General features: G+C 39.4%; 1 protein-coding gene across 1 annotated transcript in view; it reads left to right on the top strand.

The window, feature by feature from the left end:
• The window catches only part of WWP2 (WW domain containing E3 ubiquitin protein ligase 2), a 118,612-nt gene that overhangs the window by 54,195 nt on the left and 45,804 nt on the right, over window positions 1–18,613 (top strand). Inside the window, exon 7 of the mRNA XM_044663139.1 lies at window positions 1,817–2,030. Within this exon, the coding sequence (XP_044519074.1) occupies window positions 1,817–2,030 (214 nt within the window). The remainder of the gene's footprint in view (window positions 1–1,816; window positions 2,031–18,613) is intronic.

The following is an 18,613-nucleotide window of genomic DNA, read 5'->3' as shown; positions in this document are numbered from 1 at the left end:
TTATTAACAAGTATTTGGAAGAATGCTCTGAATTAATAAGAGAAAGAAATCAAAACAACTGTGAGGTTTTGCATCACATATAGCAAATTGACAAAGATGACAGACAGAACATGATAGGGGGTTTTCAGAAGCATGGATGCACCAGGACATGGTTGGTAAAGTCGTGAATTGGTCCCTTTTGGAAAACAATTTGGAATAATAGGAAGAAAGTGATTATAATATTATTTTGATCCAGAGATGCCACACTTAGGCCTCTACCTGAAGGTGGTCAGTGATAAGAGAGGCTTCACCAAAATACACCAAAATACTGGTAGCAGCACTTTGTGTGTGTGTGTGTGTAACAGCTGGAAACACAGTAGATACCCATATACTGGAGAGGGAGAGTGGTTGAACTAATTGTGGTACATGAATATCATGGAAACTGTCCTATAAGAGATAAATATGATGATTATAGAGATAGCATGGGAAGGCTTTTATGAACTGATATAAAGTGAAATAAGAGGAATCAGGAAAATTCCTTGCAGTAACCGTGGTCAACCAACAACACATTTGAAATGGACAAAGCTTGGCTTTGGAGAAGAGAGCGCTAATGTATATGCACATAAAATATAGGTATATAATATATACGCATATCCAAATGAGAGAATAGTTTGTAAAGCAAAGGTTTGCTAAGTGCTATGCAAATATTATCTCATTTGATCCCTCATCAACTCTGGGAGATAGGTACTGTGATTATCAACATTTCATAGTTGAAGAAACTGAGGCAGATAGAGGTTAAATGACTTGCCTAGGGTCACACTGCTACTGAGTGTCTGAGATCAGATTTTAACTTAGGTGTTCATGATTCCAAGTCTCCTGTTTTATCCATATGAGAAGATACCTCTCCCCCTTCTCCCCAATCTGCTTCTGTGTATGTGGGAAACTGCATATAATGCCAGGCTTTTTGGATATGTTGGTTTTGAGAAATTGTTTTCTTCCCCTTTTTCATATCCATTATTGAAAGGAATACAGTGGGGAATGTAGGTAATTTTAAAAAGGTTATCAATAAAAATTTATTTTGACAATTAAAGAAGATAAGCATAAAGCAAATTATCTGGGCCTACAGATTTTGCACTAGTCTTGCTGCCTTTTACCAATAGCTGCCCCTTATTATCCTGGCCACATCTGTTCTTTCCTGCTATTCTTTCACTGGATTAAAATAGAACCATTTATCCCATAGCAGTCTGTTCAACACATCCTTCATAAGAACCTAAAAAAAGCATCACAGAAAGTAGGTGGTGTCTTCAATTTATTTTATTTTATTTTATTTTATTTTATTTTATTTTATTTTAATTTAATTTAATTTTATTTTATTTATTTTAAAGCCCTTTCCTTCTGTCTTAGAGTCAATACACAGTAAAATGAATACTGATAGTCATTTTTTAAAGAAAAGTGAGTAGTATCAGCCAAGATCATCAACCACACAGGTAGGTGTGGTAAGGTTGGCAATGGGGTCAAGTGACTTGCCCAGGGTCACACAGCTGAGAAATGTCTGAGGCCAGATTTGAACCTAGGACCTCCCATCTCTAGACCTGGTTCTCAATACACTGAGCTACCCAGCTGCCCCACTTGTATTTATTTTAGAATCCCTGCCTGATTCTTTTAGGTTCAGGGAATGTGTTCATGTCAATTTTAGAAATTATGTTAAATCAATAAATATTTCATTGCTGCTCTCAATGGTATGAGAATGTTCTAGGGTCATGTGCTGGCAAAGCAAAAATTTAGTGAATATGGATAAAAAGCAGCTGGTTGATTCACCAAGTTTCTTCACTTTCAGTGAATGGAGAGTCTGCAGCAGCTACTGATACTGAAGAGCGGCCTGTGGTTGGTGTAACTTCCCCCCCTCCTGCAGTATCAAGTGTGACCCCTACCCCTGGGGCTGCCTCACTCCCGGCCACAGCAGAACCCAGAGAAGGAGAGGAACCAGCTTCCAGTGTGAGTGCCCAGCAGCCCCTTACAGCAACACAGGCTTCAGAAACGCTGCCTCCTGGGTAAGTTTCTTCCTCTTTGGACTTAGCCCTTCTCTTCCAGAAAACTGACTCCCTCACTAATGCAGGCATCAACAGTACGACTGGTTATTGCTATGTGGTCAGCATTTCCTGGGAAAAGGGAGAGCTGTGGATCGTTTCTGGACTGGTGGGAAAGTTGTCGTGGAACTTCTGTCTCTTGAGGGAGTGAAATGAAGGCTGCCTTTTTTCACATCTTGAAGGAAAATCTTAACTTGCAATTATGGCTTTTATAGGCAACAAGAACCTTTCTTGGTAGGGCCTTTGCTTAGATCTTCCCCTCAAAAGAGATCTAGGAAACAGCTTCTTTCAGAGTTTTATCTCATTTTCTATAGCAGTCTATAGTCTATCCTTCTGCATGTTTCAAGCCAAGGTAAGGGGGGCAGCCATGCCACAGCATGGTCTGTCTTTCCTTCACCATGGTGCTTGCTGGGCTGCCAGTCTGTCTTCTTTTTTTGGTTCCAACTTTCAGTAGCTGTGGACTTGAGAGGAAGTGAGAACTAGCTGTGATGAGTCACAGGGAGTTTCAGGATCGCCTGTGTAGTTAGGTTTCCATGAAGTCATTCCCTCCTGGGCCTGCTTACAAAGACCCTCTCCAGGAGGGGATGGTGTTTGAGCTTGCTCAGAGATCCTGATCTAGGTCTGGGTGCCAGCTGTAGGCCCTGCTGCTTGTTGACAGTCCAGTGGTGGTTCTGTTGCCCCACTGGACATTTTCAGATCCCTGACCAGCAGATCAAGACCTACCTGTGTGGTTGATGATCTTGGCTGATACTACTCACTTTTCTTTAAAAAATGACTATCAGTATTCATTTTTATGTATTGCTTTTAATATTTGCAAAGAATTCTTCTCAGTCTGGTTTTATAATCTTTATTGTATAAGCGAGGAAACCAAGACTTAGAGACTTAAGAAGTAACTTCTTAAGATCCTGGAAGCTAGTAAATGTCAGAGTTGGGACCTCTAAACCCAGTGCTTCTGCCCCAGGCCACCCTGTGAATATGGAGGAAAGTGTAAAACTAATGGATAGGGGAGAAAAGCTTGGGTGAGCCGCCCTCCCTCTGACATGTGCTGGCTGTGGCGTGGCCTAGCGTGGAATTGCTGAGTCCCCGGGAACTCTCTAAGACTGAAATGCACATGATAATGCAGAGTGAAGCTACTACAGCCACGGAGCACTTTTGGATTTTTTTTTTCAGAACGATGTTAACTAAGTTATGTCATTTTAGAACTTGAAAGGAAAATATGGAAGGGTGTGTGTGTGTGTGTGCGTGCACGCATGTGTGTGCATGTGTGCACGTGTGTGCGTGTGCACGCGTGTGTGTGCGTGTGTGCACGTGTGTGCACGTGTGTGTGTGTGTGTGTGTGTGTGTGCGCGCGCGCGTGCATGTGCAGCCGGGCTCTCTCTGTGTCTCCAACTGAGCCCTTTTCAGCCATCTTAAAGAACAGCTCCAACCCCGTACACATTGACCGTGACAGCCCACTTTTTAAGAATACCTAAATCCTGGGAGGTGTGGGCTGGTGACAGTGAAGGACGAACTAATAACACGCATGGAGAAGTTTTTGTGGCTTGTGTCTGCTCATGGGCCGTTGCTCCCTGCTGGGCTGCTAACTCTTGTGGGGAGAAATACCGGAGAAACTTTTTTTAATTTTTCATTTCACATCTGTGTTATAGTCCAGGAGCAAGAAGGCAAATCATTTGGAGGCGAGAAGGCTGTCTTAGGGGGAAAATAGCTGCCCTGTATTCCCTGTGAGCTGTTTGTTTTCCTTTTGCTAAACTGCTGCCTGGAAGGTGGGGGCTTCGCTCGTGTGTCCGTCACAGGTAATTAGGGTTAACAGCTCAGTGTGTCTTTATGTGGAGTGTGTGTGAGGGTTACTGTTCTCAGAGATTCGGCGCTTCCTGTTTCCAGGCAGCTCTGAAAAAAGCTCTCTTTATTCCCGCCCTGGCCACGGCTGTGTGCCCTCCTCCCTCCCTCCTCCTGCCGCCAGCCCAGCCTCTTGTCTGGGGCCTCGAGTGCGTGACTGAGGAACTTCTGAATGTCCTGAGGGGATTTAGAACCCGACGGACTGCCCATGTCCCTGTAGCCAGTTTCCCAGGTCAGGGGTGCCCTTGGCCCTGATGATGAGTGTTTGAAACTCAGGTGTCCCCTCCAAGACGCCTTTCCAGCTCTTCATGTCTAACCTCATGTGCTGAGGATTTGGGGAACCGACTGGACATTTCCAACTCTGTTGGTTGTTTCTGTGCCAGCTGTTGCTTAGTGACATTTCTGTCCATATCATTAGAGGGGATGGCACAGAGGAGAGCAGAATCCGAGGGCTTCTGTTTGGGGACGGAGATGGAGAAGACAAGATGTGAAGGAAGGAAGCCTGTGTCTCATCAGTCTTCTTCAAGTGGGGCACCCACGTCCTCCCTGCCCGCTCATTTGAGGCTTCAGCGTATCTAGGCCATGCAGGCTATTCATTGGTTCTCTTTGTCTTGGCATCCTTTATACATGTCTGGTACTTTCCTACCTCTGCACCTTTGCTCCAGGGTGAAGATTCTACCTATCCGTTATGACCTAGGGCAAATGCCACTTCTTCCATGAAGCTTTCACTGATCTTCCTTTGATCTGCCCCAGCCAGGCAAAAACAATCTTTCCCTACACTTTTTAAAAAACCCTTACCTTGGTCTTAGAATCAATACTGTGAGGGTAGAAGAGCAGTATGGGCTAGGCTATGGGGGTTAAGTGACTTGCCCAGGGTCACACAGTTAGAAAGTGGCTGAGGCCACATTTGAACCCAGAACCTTCCAACTCTAGGCCTGGTTCTCAACCCACTGAGCCACCTAGCTGTTTGCTTCCTTACATTTCTTTATATCCTACTTTGTACCTATCTCAGACTCTTATCAGATTCTATTACATATTATAGTCATGATGTATTTGTTTTGTATTTTATCACTTCTGCTAGATTATAAACTCCATGAGGGCAGGGAGTCTGTCTCACGGACTTGCTGGTGCTCTATCCAGTGAGCTGCCTAGCTGCCCCTACTTATTTGTTTCTATTGAGGACACCACACTCCTTCTGGCCCAAATTTCAACCTCTTGGTCATCCTTGATTCTTCACTCTTTCTCATACCTCTTTCTATTCAAGCAGTTGCAGAGTTCCCTCTATGATATCTCTTGCATCCATCTTGTACACTCCCCTCACCTAGAGCCTCCTTATCTCTGGTTTGGACCATTGGGATGACTGCCTAATTTGTCTCTCTGCTTGTATTTTCTTCCATGTCCAAACCACTCTCCATATAGATCCCAGATTAATATTCTCAAAATATGGCAATATCATTCCCCTGCTCAAAAAATCTCTAGCCTCCTTTCTTCCTCTGGGATAGATGAAAATCTTCTCAACTGAACAGATGAGCACTCAACAGCCTGATTTCTGTCTTCCATTGCCAATACTTTGAGTGACCCTCCATTACTCACTGCACTCCTTATTTAACCCTGGTAGGTTAACTGCCCCTTATGCTTGACATGTGGGTTCCCATTTCTCCACTTTTGTACAAACCATTCTTTATTTCTGGAATAAGAATTATGGATGGAAGTTTCAAAGAGTCAGATTTCCTAGGGCAAGGAAGAACTCTTAATAATTAGTTCTTTTCAAAAGTAGAATGTGCTACTTTTTGAGAAGGGGTGGATTTCCCCTCACTAGAAATGATCAAGGTATGAGTCGTAGTACTTAGTTCATGTGATTCCTTACAACACTAAAATAATCCATTCCAGTTTGTCTATATCCTTCCAAAAATTGTGTCTACACCTGAACCCATTGGTCCAGATGTAGTCTGACTAGAGTAGAGCATTATAGGGCTATTAACTCCTTTCTCCTGAATGATGAAACTTTTCAAAGTACACTAAGATCACATTGGCTTTCCTAACTTCTCTATAACACAATAGTCTGTTAAAACCTTATAATTTTTTTCAAATGAACCATTTATTGCTTTATAGTTCTTCTCCTACCTTTTTTTTTTCATGCACTGGGATTTTGATGTTAAATTTTCCCTACAAATATGCTTTAAAAAATAGAACTTATTCCCAAGTATCTCAGTCCTTCCCATCCTTATACCATAGAAGGTATCGATCTGACAAAAAATATGTTTATATAAATTATGTTTTTCATGTTTCTTTTTATCAGCCCATTCTCTGGAAATGGACAGTCATAACTTATTCTTCAAATATTAAATCTTTAGTTGTATGTGGTGATTTCTTGGTTCTTTTAATTTTGAACTTTATTATTTTATGAAGGTTTTTTCAACTTAAAAAAATATACCCGCTCATCATTTCTTACCTTGAAGTAATATTCTATCACAGTTCGTTCAGCCATTTCCCAACTGATGATTCCCAACCTCTTAATGTCCAGTTTTTTGCTACCACAAAGAGATCTGCTACAAATATATTGGAACATATAGGTTCTTTTCCTTCTCTAAGCTCTTGGGAAATATACCAACAGTGGTATTGCTTAGTCTAAGGGTTTTATAACTATTTGATTTTAATCATGGTTTTATAACTTTTATAACTTTTGGGGCATAATTCCAAATTGTTCTCCAAAATGCTCAGATCAGTTCATAGTTCCACCAACAGTGTAGTGTATTCATGTCCCCATTTTTCCATATCCCTTCCAACATTTGTCATTTTACGCTTTTATCATTTTAGTCAATCTGATAAGCGTGAGATCTCAGAGTTATTTTGATTTCTATTTTTAGAGAAATAATCAGTAGTGATTTAGAGCATTTTTTCATGTATCTATATATGACTGATCCCTTTATCCCAAAATTGCCTGTTCATATCTTTTGACTATTTATCAATTGAAGAATGGTTATTTCTATAAATCTGACAGAATTCTCTCTATATATTTTAGATATGAGACCTCTTTTAGAGAAACTGTTTATAAAATTTTTTCCCAATTTTCTGCTTTCCTTCTAATCTCGACTAATTTTATTTGTACAAAACTTTTAAACTTTAATGTAATCAAAATTACCCATTTTATATCTTACAATGCTCTCCATCTTGTTTATTAGTTTCTCTCCTATTCATAAATCTGATAGGTAATAGTTGTTTTAATTTGCTTATGATATCTCTTTTTATGCCTGGGTTATGTATCCATTTTCTGCTATCTGTTGATGAAATGGATGGCCACCTACAAAAATATTAAATACCAAAAACTAACAAAACAGGTCACAAGCATTTATTAAGTGATTACTGTGTGCCAAGAACTACACTAAGCCCTGGTGATATGAAGAAAGGCAAGATGAGAAATAAATCAATCAGTCTTAAGAGAGGTTGGGAAAGTTGTAAATGAATTCCTGTGGGAAATATTCTTTAGGTCCTGGTGAATTTGAAATGAATTTTGTCATATAGTTGAAGAATAATCATTTCTATGCAATATCAATAGTAAGTTACTTGGGGGGGCAGTTGGGTAGCTCAGTGGATTGAGAGTCAGGCCTAGAGACGGGAGGTCCTAGGTTCAAATCCAGCCTCAGACACTTCCCAGCTGTGTGACTCTGGGCAAGTCACTTGACCCCCATTGCCCACCCTTACCAATCTTCTACCTAGGAACTAATACACAGAAGTTAAGGGTTTAAAAAAAAAATAGTAAGTTACTTTACCAAACAATTTCTATGAAGCAAACATAGTCTGATTCTCAGGCCAGAAATAGGATTTTATACTTGGAGTCAGGAGGTTCTGGGTTGAGATCCTGCCTTAGACACTTTCTGGCTATGTAATCCAAGTCCAGTTGCTTAGCTTTATAGTGCTCCAGTTTCCTTATCTACAAAATAGAGGCTTTAGAGACTCTAAGGCCCCTCCATCCTAAATCTTTGACCCTTTGACCTCTTCCTCCTTTGGCTTTCAGGACACTGGGTCCCATTTCTTTTGTTACTTCTTTAACTTCTTGGTTCTCTTCTCTGTTTTTGGGTCTGCCTAAAGACTTTGTCCTTGGTCTTCCCCCTTTTCCCTTTATCTTCTCTCCTTTGGTGGTCTCCTCCATTTCTGTGATGTCAATGATCCACTTTCACTTTTAATAGCAGTAATAATAGCTGGCATTTCTGTAGTGCTTTAGAGTTTGCAGAAAACTCCACTCATCTCATTTGATAATGTATGGAAATATGATCATTATTTTCACAATTACCCTGTGAGATGATTACTATAGGTATTAATTATTTTCCTCTTATAGATAAGGAAACTGAGGTCCTGGGACGTCAGATAGCTTACCTATTGTCAATCACATAGCTAGTAAGCATCCAGAGTGGGCTGAGATGGAGGTCTTTCTTGTCTTCCACTCAATCACATGCTCTTCATCTTTCTTTCTGCCTGCTTGAACTCTTCACTTAAATACCCCAGTAAGACTTCAAACTCAGCATGTCCAGATCTGAACTTGTTCCCTTCTTCCTCCAACTTGCTTCTCCTCTTGGCTTCCTAATTTTTGTTGCTGGTATTACCATCATTACAGTTACTCAGGCTTATGAGTCCTTGTCTCTGCTTCTTCTCACCTACTATATCCAGTCAGTTGCTGAATTTTACCTCAGGAAACATTGATTTCTCTTCTTTCCCTCATTTTCCACTCACATCATCATCATCATGCTACTAGTTCAGGTGTTCATAATCTTTGACCAAGATTTATAGCAGCCTCTTAATAGATCTTGCTACCCCAGCCTCTCCCTTCTCTAATCAGTCTTTTGTTCAGCTACCAAAGTAATATTGCTTATGCACAGATCTGTTCTCTTAGTCTCTTTTACTCAAAAAACTTAAGTTGTTCTCCTTTGCATACAGGATCATATGCAGGAGGAGTATTCACATTTCCAGAATTATTCTAATTTATGTTTCCAGTGTTGTTTCATACTATTCCCCACCAACTTCTCTACAGTCTGGCTAAACTAGGGTTCTCTGATCTCACCCTATGCATTTGCACAGGCTGTCTCCCTGATGCTTAGAGCAGATTCACGTCTTTGTCTTTTGAAATCTTTCTCACTTTTCTTTAAAATAAATTTTATTGATATCTCACAACCTATTGGGTTGTAAGCTTCTAGAAACTTGAGATTAGTTTTCATATTTCCTTCCCTACCTCCTAGCAGAGTGCCCTATATGTAGTAGGTGTTTAATAAATGTTTCTTTAACTGAATTGAATCCTTCACAGTGTGTGACGTTCTTTATTGTACCTTTCAGGTTCTCACTTACTAAATAAGGTTTTCCTTTGTTTCTTAAAAATGTGTTGCGGAACACTTTCTTTCCTTGACCAGTGTGTTTTTAAATGCAGTTAAATTGGGTTTCCCAGTAGTTCCCCAGCTTGTGCCTATCCTGGCATGGTGTTTAGGACTCTTCCCCATCTCCCCTTCTGAACTTATTCACATGGGGATTCTGAAGCATTCATTCTGGATTCAAAAATATATGGCAGACATTGTGAAACCAAAGGAGTCTCGCAAATTAGCATTGGGACTGGAGGACCCTGGGAGTGGAGTCGGACTCAGTAAATCTAAATACGATAATGACCATTCCTTTTTTCTCCCCTTTCCAGTTAAGCCATTTAGTCTTTTTACCTAGCTTGTTTTTATTTGTTTAGTTTGGGAATGTGGGTGGGAGAAGAATTAATTTTAAAAAATACTTGAAACTTCAATTAAAGGGGTTTTAGAGGCACATAAGACCTTGCAGAAGCACAGTATGCTGTGCCCTCCTGTCTTAGCCAGCTGATAATGCTAAGGCAAGGCTGCTGTCATCAACGCATCCTGCATCTGGTTCCTATCAGAGGAACTCCTGTTTTGGAGACAGAGCCCTCATTAACACTGCATGCACAGGTACGGCTTAGGTAAACTCTGAGAGTGTGCACGCTCCCCACAGTGTGCTCCATTGCTTCACACAGAGGCATATTATGTTGTCCTGGCGAACAGCACGTCGCTGTGGTTTCTTACATAAGGGAAGGCGTTTTGTTTGGACTGCTGGGTTACCTCCCTACAGTCCTTTCTTCCCCCCACAGTCACTGGCTGCACGAGCTATTTCCTGCCTCAACACAGAATTAATTGGGGCGAGATGGCTTCAGAGGCCATCAGATTCATGGTGACCACCATGTTGAGCTCCAGAGGCACCTTCTCAAGGCAGCCCAAGAACCCCCTCAGGGCTGACACTGTTCTCATGTGAGATTTGATTTGTAGAGACATTTTAGCAACAGTCAGGATTTGGATCTTCCCAGCTAAGTTAGAAACTAGCTTCTGCCTTTTCATTGCTTCCCAAACTGAATTTTGGCACCAGCCAGATTCATCCCCAAAGAGTTTTAAAGCACTTTACTAAGAGGCAATGTGTGGGGGATCCTGAACAGTACAGCCTTTAAGCATGTTTTCTGCATCTCATTGTTATTCTATGGAGGAAAATTTACTGAGCCCCTGCTGTGTTAGTGTTAATGTTTATCTGCATTCTGGCAAAGGTTTAATTCATTCATAATCATACTCATAAATACATATAAATAAATCATACATGTAAATGTGTGTAAACTGGACTCATATCCACTACAGAAACCTTCTTGCCACTATATGAAAGTATTTTTTTTAAATGCTTTCACTATAAACTTTGGAAATTTGTTCAAGGCAAAAAGAAAGGGACTACTTAAAGAAGGGGTAAAAAAAATCAGAATGTAATTCAGGAACCTGAAGAACTGCTACCATCTTATCCTGGATGTAGAAGAAATAAAGAGGGTGCTGTTTATAATTTTTGAAAGGGAGCTCAGTGTTCTTAGACTTAAAGGGTAGCTCAGAATATTGAGAAAAAGGTCTTTGGAGAATCATTGAGCTAAATATTCCTTACCACTAGTTTACAAAGAACCAACAGAAGCACTGAGAAATGTGGGCAGGAGACGATTTCCCTAAGGTATATACTGACAGTCTATAAAACATCCTTAAAACTTCTTTCAGAACAGGTCAGTTTTATTGATAACTTACAATCTGCTAGGTTGAATCCCTGTTCTGCTACCTACTATTTGTATGACTTGGGAAAAGTCACTTTCCTCTCTAAAATGCGGGAGTTGGACCAGATGGCCTCTGAGGTCTCTGTTTGTTCTTGGTCTGTGAGCCTGCTATTCAAAGATATGGTCAGTGGTAGTGCATACCCAAGAAAAATAATTTTTTTCCATCATTACCATTTTAGTATATATACTGCCAAAACAAAGACATAATCATTGGTTTGTAATATAGAAAAACAATTCTGATTGAGACATCCATATATGTCTTTAATTTTTCCCCCCAATTATCATTTCTTTATTATAAACATTTAAAACATTTTTGAGTTTCAAATTCTCTTCCTCCCTTTGCCCTTCCTTACCCACTGAGCTTGAATAATATCAGTTATACGTATGAGATCATGTAAAACATATTTCCATATTAGCTATGTTGCAAAAAAAAAGCAAGAAAAATAAAGCAAAAAAATTTACTTAAAGTTGCACTTAAGAATTAATTAGTTCTCTCTCTGGAGGTAGATAGCATTTTTCATCATGGGTCCTTTGGAGCATTATATTGATCAGAATAGCTAAGTATTTCAGTTGATCATCATTATAATGCTGCTCTTACAAAGTACAATGTTCTCCTGGTTCTGCTCACTTTACTCTGCATCAAGTCATATAAATCTTCCCAGGTTTTTCTAAAACCATCCCCCTCACCATTTCTTATAGTAAAGTAGTATTCCATCATCATCTTATACCACAGTTTGTTCAGCCATTCCCCAATTGATGGCTATCTCCTCAATTTCCAATTCATTGCCACCACAAAAAGAGTTGCTATAAGTATTTTTGTGTATAAAGGTCCTTGGATTTTTTTTTAATGATTTGAGATATATACCTTGTAGTGATATTGCTGTATCAGAGAATAATCACAGACTTATAGCCCTTTGGGTATAGTTCCAAATTTTTCTCCATGATGGTTAAACCAGTTTACAATTCCAACAGTGCATAAGTGTGCCTATTTTTCCATCTCACCCATCATTTTTCATTTTCCCTTTCTTTTATGTTAGCAAATATGATAGGTGTGAGGTGGTATCTCAAAGTTGTTTAATTATCATTCCTCTAATCAAAAATAACTTATTATCTCTTTAATTTGGAAACCAGTCATTCAGTGTAAGGGAAATTCTATAGAGATAGAATGTGACTTTAGAAGCCTGTAAGCAAGATTAAGTGAAATTGCTAACTATCTTTCAGGCAGACAAAAGTCCAAAGGTCCTGAGTAGTTAATTCATGGCTCCATTGAATGTCCTTTTTACCTTCATAATATCTTGCCTACATGTCTCCAGTCTCTCTGCTCACTTCCTACTCTTTCTTGGGCTGTTGTAGGAGCCTTCTAGTTGTTTTCCCTGATTCAGATTTCTCCCCACTCTAGTCTATGAAGCTGCTTGGGAAAACTTTAACTTTCAGGGCTGATATGTTGGGGGTTTGGGGTAGAAAGAGCGCTGGATTTGGAGTCAGCAGTCCTGAGCTTGAATCCTGGCCCTGCTACTTTGTATGACTTGGTGTATGGCACTTGGTTTCCTGTTTTGAGAAACAAGAGTGTTGGTTTAGATAACCTCTAAGGACCTTTCTAGTTTTTGCTCTATGATTTCATGATTCAGAGAAGACATAATAAATGATAGTATAAACCCAAGAAAAGTCTACTAGAAATAGCCCCAATCCTTGGCCTTGGGCAGAAAACTAGCCCTCTTCAGAATATAGATCTTATAGATAAAGAGAACTTTTGAGGAGAATCTCATCCCAGGAATATTCTCCTTTTTGATGAACCCTTTTGGCAGAGTGATAAAACCTATGGATGCCCTTCTCAGGATCCTTTTTTTAAACGCTTAAAGTAAAATTTAGGGTATTATAATGAAAACTAATTGCTTGGCAATACCATTACAAAAATTCTATTTTAAATAGTTCTTGGACCTCAGATTAAAAGTCCCTGATTTAGGTAAATCCTCTCAGTTTGCAGTTGTGGAATTCAGGGCCTAGTAAAGTCAGTGCCTGAGGTCTTATGGGTAGTGACAGAGGCTGAATTTGAACTCAGGCCCTCTGATTCCAGCTCTAGCACTCTTTCTGCTATACCACACTGCCTCAGAGTACCTCCAAAAGGTGGGATTGTGACTTTTTATTTATAAAGTATATGTGTAATATTTATAAATACTAGAAGTATATTAGTTTTTAAACAGCAGTGTGTGTTTTTCTTGTAATTAACCTAATAATATATACATCTTTCCATATATGTAATATGTTTATACATGTTTATTTATATATGTATACACACACTCACTAATATATGCATGTAATCAATGGAAAGTTAAAATTCTCTAGAGATAGAAAGTGACTTTAGAAGCTTGTAAGCAAGATTAAGTGAAATTGCTAACTATCTTTCAGTCAGTCAAAAGTACAAAGGTCCTGAGCAGTTAGTTTATGGCTCCACTGAATGTCCTTCTCAGGAGGCCAAGGAGCAATGTGTTGGGTAGGAACCGGAAAACAAGGTTGATGCTTTGAATGTTCTTTCTAAAATGTCAAGCAGAGCTATTCACTTGAAGAGCCTATGATCTGTGGGGTAAAAGTCCAGAGAAGCCTTGAAATCCATTGGAAGTTTTATGGAAAAGTGTTTTAATCTCACCATAAAAGACGGTTAAAAGGGCCAGAGACATAACCTCTGACAGGGGCGTGTTTTTAATGAAAAGAATATCACACACATGTCACCTGAGCTCAAGGAAACCCAGCTAAGGAGTTTTATCTAACTGGGTCAGCAGTTACTAAGGAGAATGAAGTTGATAGACTTGTTTTGATTGATGACTTTGGAATTTGCTAACTGGGCAGTGTGAATGAAATGAAGGCACTCATGCAGATTGTGTGCATGACATAGTCGGCTGAATGGGGTGGAGCTGAGTGCTCCCTAAAGAAACCACCTAGTTAAGAGTTATGGATCAGGGAAACCAGAATAATGAACGTTTGGTCAGAGCATGAATTATATTCTGAAGGGGAAAAATCTTGGGGAAAAAATGTGAATGAAGAAAGGTCTTTTTCTTCTGGTAGTTTTATTTTTTTTAACTGAGTGAACAAAAGGATATGTCTGTAGAAGAGTGTTGAATTTTGGACACTAAGGGATCCTTCTTAGTAAAGAGAAACTTTCATTCCTGGAATCAGCTGGGATCAAAAAGAAGATGGTAATGATTCCTTAGCTGTAAGTGAAAAGAACTCTGAAAAGCAAATTGGTTTCTTCTCTGGAAGTAGAAGATTGGGGGAAGGGAAGGGCAAATGGAGGACAGTTAAAGGCATTTTTAAAATTACGTGGTGGGTTTTAATTACCTGCTCTGTGAGGATTGGGAGTGAGGGGGTAAAGACTCAAGGCACTAGTCCAAAATTCAGGCATTACTTAAAGCATAGTAAAAGTGGCTTAACTAGGTGAAATACAAAGGGGAGATTGTCACAAGTTGAGACTACAGATGGAAGAATTGTGGAAAAAAATTTTTGGTATAAAAGGAAATGTGTTTAGCTCCCTTCATCCTTCACACCTACAGCAGATAGTTTGCTCTTGACAAGGTAGAAACACTAACCCACAAATGGACAGTTGCCCAGGTGGTGAATTAGTGACTGAAAAATAAGCAGATGAACTCTGGTTTTGTTGCTTTGTGGCAAGAAGATTGACCAAAAACTTTCAGGTGGAAAATAGGGTATTTTATTTTCTTCTGTGTTTGAAGAGAGGGTAGGTAGCAGACATCGGGTTCAGAGCCTTGAAGAATTCTCAGTACTACCTCTGTACAATGGGCATCTGTGTATATCAAAAGTGAGGCTCAGATTCAGGAAACACATTGAGAAGCAAACCTCATGATGCCTCAGAAACTTTAGTTTCTGGTCTTTAGGATCTCTTCTTTTATGACACAGCTCAAGCACTGCCTTTCCTGTTCTTAAAATTCAGTTTTATTTTATTTTCAGTTCCAAATTCTCTTCCTCCTACCTTACTCTCTCCTACTGATGGAGAAAGCAAGAAAAACAAAACCTGTTACAAATATGTATTGTCAAGCAAAACAGCTTCCTATACTAGCCATGTCAAGAAAGGAAAGAAAAGAAGGAAGAATGAATATATTTTCGTGTGCACTCTGAATCCATCAGCTCTCTATCTCATCCAAGGAATTTATAATTTAATAGGCAAGACAGAATGTAAACAACTATGTACAAGCAACATAAATATTTACATATGTGTATATATGTGAGATAAATTGCAGATAATCTTAAGAGGGAAAGCATTGAGGGGGACTAGGAAAGCCTTTTTCGCACAAGTTTTTATTTTACGTGAGACATGAAGGAAGCCAGGAGGTGGAAAAAAGCAGAGTTGCTCTAGGCATGGGAGACAGCCATGAAAAACTAGAGTCCTCAGGAGATGAAATATCCTATATGAGAAGCCATAGGGAAGCCAATGCTACTGGATTGAAGAGCTCATGGTGGGGAGCAAGAAGGCTGGAAGGGTTGGAGAGGGCTAGGTTGTAAAGGGCTTTAAAAGCCAAATGGAAACGTTTAAAATTTTATCCTACAGATAGAAAATCACTGAAGCTTATTGAATGGGATTAAGCATAGTCAGACTTTCAATTCAGGAAGTCCAGTTTGACCGCTGAGTGGAATATGGACTGGAGTGGGGGGAGACTTGAAGCAGGACTAACCAGCAAACTCTTGCTGTCCTCTAGGTAGAAGTGATGAGTACCTGCTCCAGGATGGTGGCAGTGTCAGAGAAAAGAATAGGACTCATAGGAGAGATATGGCAAAGATAGTTTGGAGAGGCCTTGGAAACAGATTGAGTTTAGGGGAAAAGAATGAGGAGTTGAGGACAACACCTAGGTTTGTGCACTTCAGTGACAGAGAATGGTGGCATCCTTAAAGGTAATAGGGACATTAGGTAGAAGGGAGAGTTTTGGGGCAAAAGCCATGAGATGAGTTCAGTTTTGGACATGTTGAGTTTAAGATGTCTGTGGGACATTCAGTTTGAGATGTTCAGTAGACAGTTGGATATGTGACATAGGAGATTAGCAGAGGTGAGGGTTGGATGAGTAGATCTGAGAAATCATCAGGAAAGAGATGACATCTGAGTTTATGGGGGCTTATGGAATGAATTGCCAAGTGAAGTCATGTAGGTGTAGAAGAGTGCCCAGAACAGAACCCTGGGGGACACTCATGGTTGACAGGCATGACTTGAATGAAAATCCAACAAAGGAGACTTAGGAGTGGTCAGCTAGGTAGCAGAAGAACCAGGATAGATTAGTGTTTCTAAAACCTGGAGAGGAACACTAATACATTGTTGGTGGAGCCATGAATTGGGCCAGCCATTCTGGAGAGCAATTTGGAACCGTGGTTCTGTGCATATCTTTTGACCCATAGATACCACTATTATATCTATACTCAAAGAGATCAAAGAATGAGAAATAAGCCATGTGTGTTGTGTGCTATAAATATATATGTGTGTGTGTGTGTATATATATATATATATATACATATAACATCTATACATAGGCATATATGAGTGTATATATATATGTACATATATATGCATATATATGTAAACATATATCTCAGCTCTTTTTGCAGTAGCTAAGAATTGCAATCAAGATGCCCATCAAGGTAATGACTGAAAAGAAATTATGGTATATGAATATAATGGAATATTATTGTGCCATAAGAAATGACCATAGGAATGCTTTAAGACAAAACTGAGATTCGTATAATTGATGCAGAAAGAATTGAGTAGAACCAGTAGACAGACTTGTATCATAATCACAACATTATTAAAAATAAAACAACTTTGAAAGACTTAAGAATTCCAGTTGATCAATGACCAATTGCTACTCCAGGGGATTGATGATGGAGTATGCTTCCATACCAGTTGGCAGAGAGTTGAGGGACTAAGATGCCGTATCAGACACATATCAGACAAGGGCGGATTTGTTTTGCTCTACTATGTCCACTTGTTACAAGATTTCATTTTTCTTTTTTCCATTTTGGGATTTGTGGAAGGATGAGATGGAGTAGAATAGGACAGAGAAAGAAAAGAGGGAAGGAAAGAGAGAAGGAAAAGTGATCTTTGAAGCATTGAAAAATACATAGAAAAGAGTAGAGGAAAAGCCAGACATCATAAGAAATTAAGATAGTTTAAATGTCTTAAAAATAAAAGTAAACTGGGCATAATAGAAGTCTGCATTTTTATATACAGCCTTCTTTTTTCTGTTCAAATATATATGTGTGTACATATATATGCATATATAGGAAAACATTTGATATTCATGAATATCAATATTAATATATTAATTTTAAAACATTTAAAAAGAAATCTAGGCAATGTGAAAACAAAAGATAGCTATAAAATCTATTTTGTTTTCTAAAAGAAAATGAAAGAAAAGGGAACTTTGAAGCAAGTACTATAGCCCAACCTCTACTCTGTGATACAAACTGCTTGAGCTCTTCCTCAGCCAAGAAAAGGGAGACTATCTCCCTCGCCCTCATTCTCCTGCCCTGGCTCCACGCATTACTTTCATAAATGGCCTCTTTCAGGAACCTCACCAAAGACTGCTTGGCATCTTTTGCACTGGAACAATTTTGTCCAGACCTAGCCCTGACACGTTAACATGTAAAAGACCTAAAAGACTGTTGTTCTTCAGAGCCTTGTATTGCTGACTCTAACTTGGGTTTGAGTGGCTGGATATCATACAAAATATTTTCATAAACCTTATTTAAATGGGAAAATTGGGTTTAAGTGAACTCTTGTCTGTAAGATATATTTAATCTTGCTTCCTAATGGAACTTAGTCATTGTGTTCTATCCTGGTCTCTGAAAAAGCGTACCTCTCTACCCAGACAACAAATCAAAACAAAACAGTTCAAGTTCTTTTCAAGTGGTCCAGTGTAGGGGACTCATTTGGTTTACCTGGAAAGATTGGATATTTATGAAGCTCAATTTTGAAGAAATGGGATTGAGTTGGAAGTGGGATTTGCTTCTGAGAGGGAGATGTATTTGAGCACTAACAAGATTGCTTGCTGCATTCTAGAGTGAAATGATAATTATTTTTGGCTCCTCCTTTGTTATGGAGCAGTGAGATGTAATGAAGACTTGGGGTAATGACATGTTTCTGGTTCTTTCCCTCTCCCCCAAATCTCCCCACCCCTCCATAGACAATGCACAATTCCACTGAGTTTTATGTGTATCATTGATTAAGACCTAATTCCATATTATTGATAGTTGGACTAGAGTTATCGTTTAGTGTCTACATCCTCCATAATATTCCCATCAGGCCATGTGATCAAGCAATTGTTTTTCTTCTGTGTTTCTATTCCCACAGTTCTTCCTCTGAATGTGGCTAGTTTTCTTTCTCATAAGTCCATCAGCCTTGCTCTGGATCCTTGCATTGCTGCTAGTAGAGAAGTCTGTTATGTTTGATTATACCACAGTGTATCAGTCTCTGTGTACAGTGATCTCCTGCCTCTGCTCCTTTCACTCTGCATCAATTCCTGGAAGTCATTCCAGTTCACATGGAATTCCTCCATTTCATTATTCCTTTGAGCACAATAGTATTCCATCACCAGCAGATACCACA

This window comes from Gracilinanus agilis, chromosome 2 (assembly GCF_016433145.1).
Source record: "Gracilinanus agilis isolate LMUSP501 chromosome 2, AgileGrace, whole genome shotgun sequence".
Taxonomy (NCBI): Eukaryota; Metazoa; Chordata; class Mammalia; order Didelphimorphia; family Didelphidae; genus Gracilinanus; species Gracilinanus agilis.
Note: the sequence above shows the minus strand (reverse complement) of the source record. Positions and strands in the feature narration are given on the sequence as shown.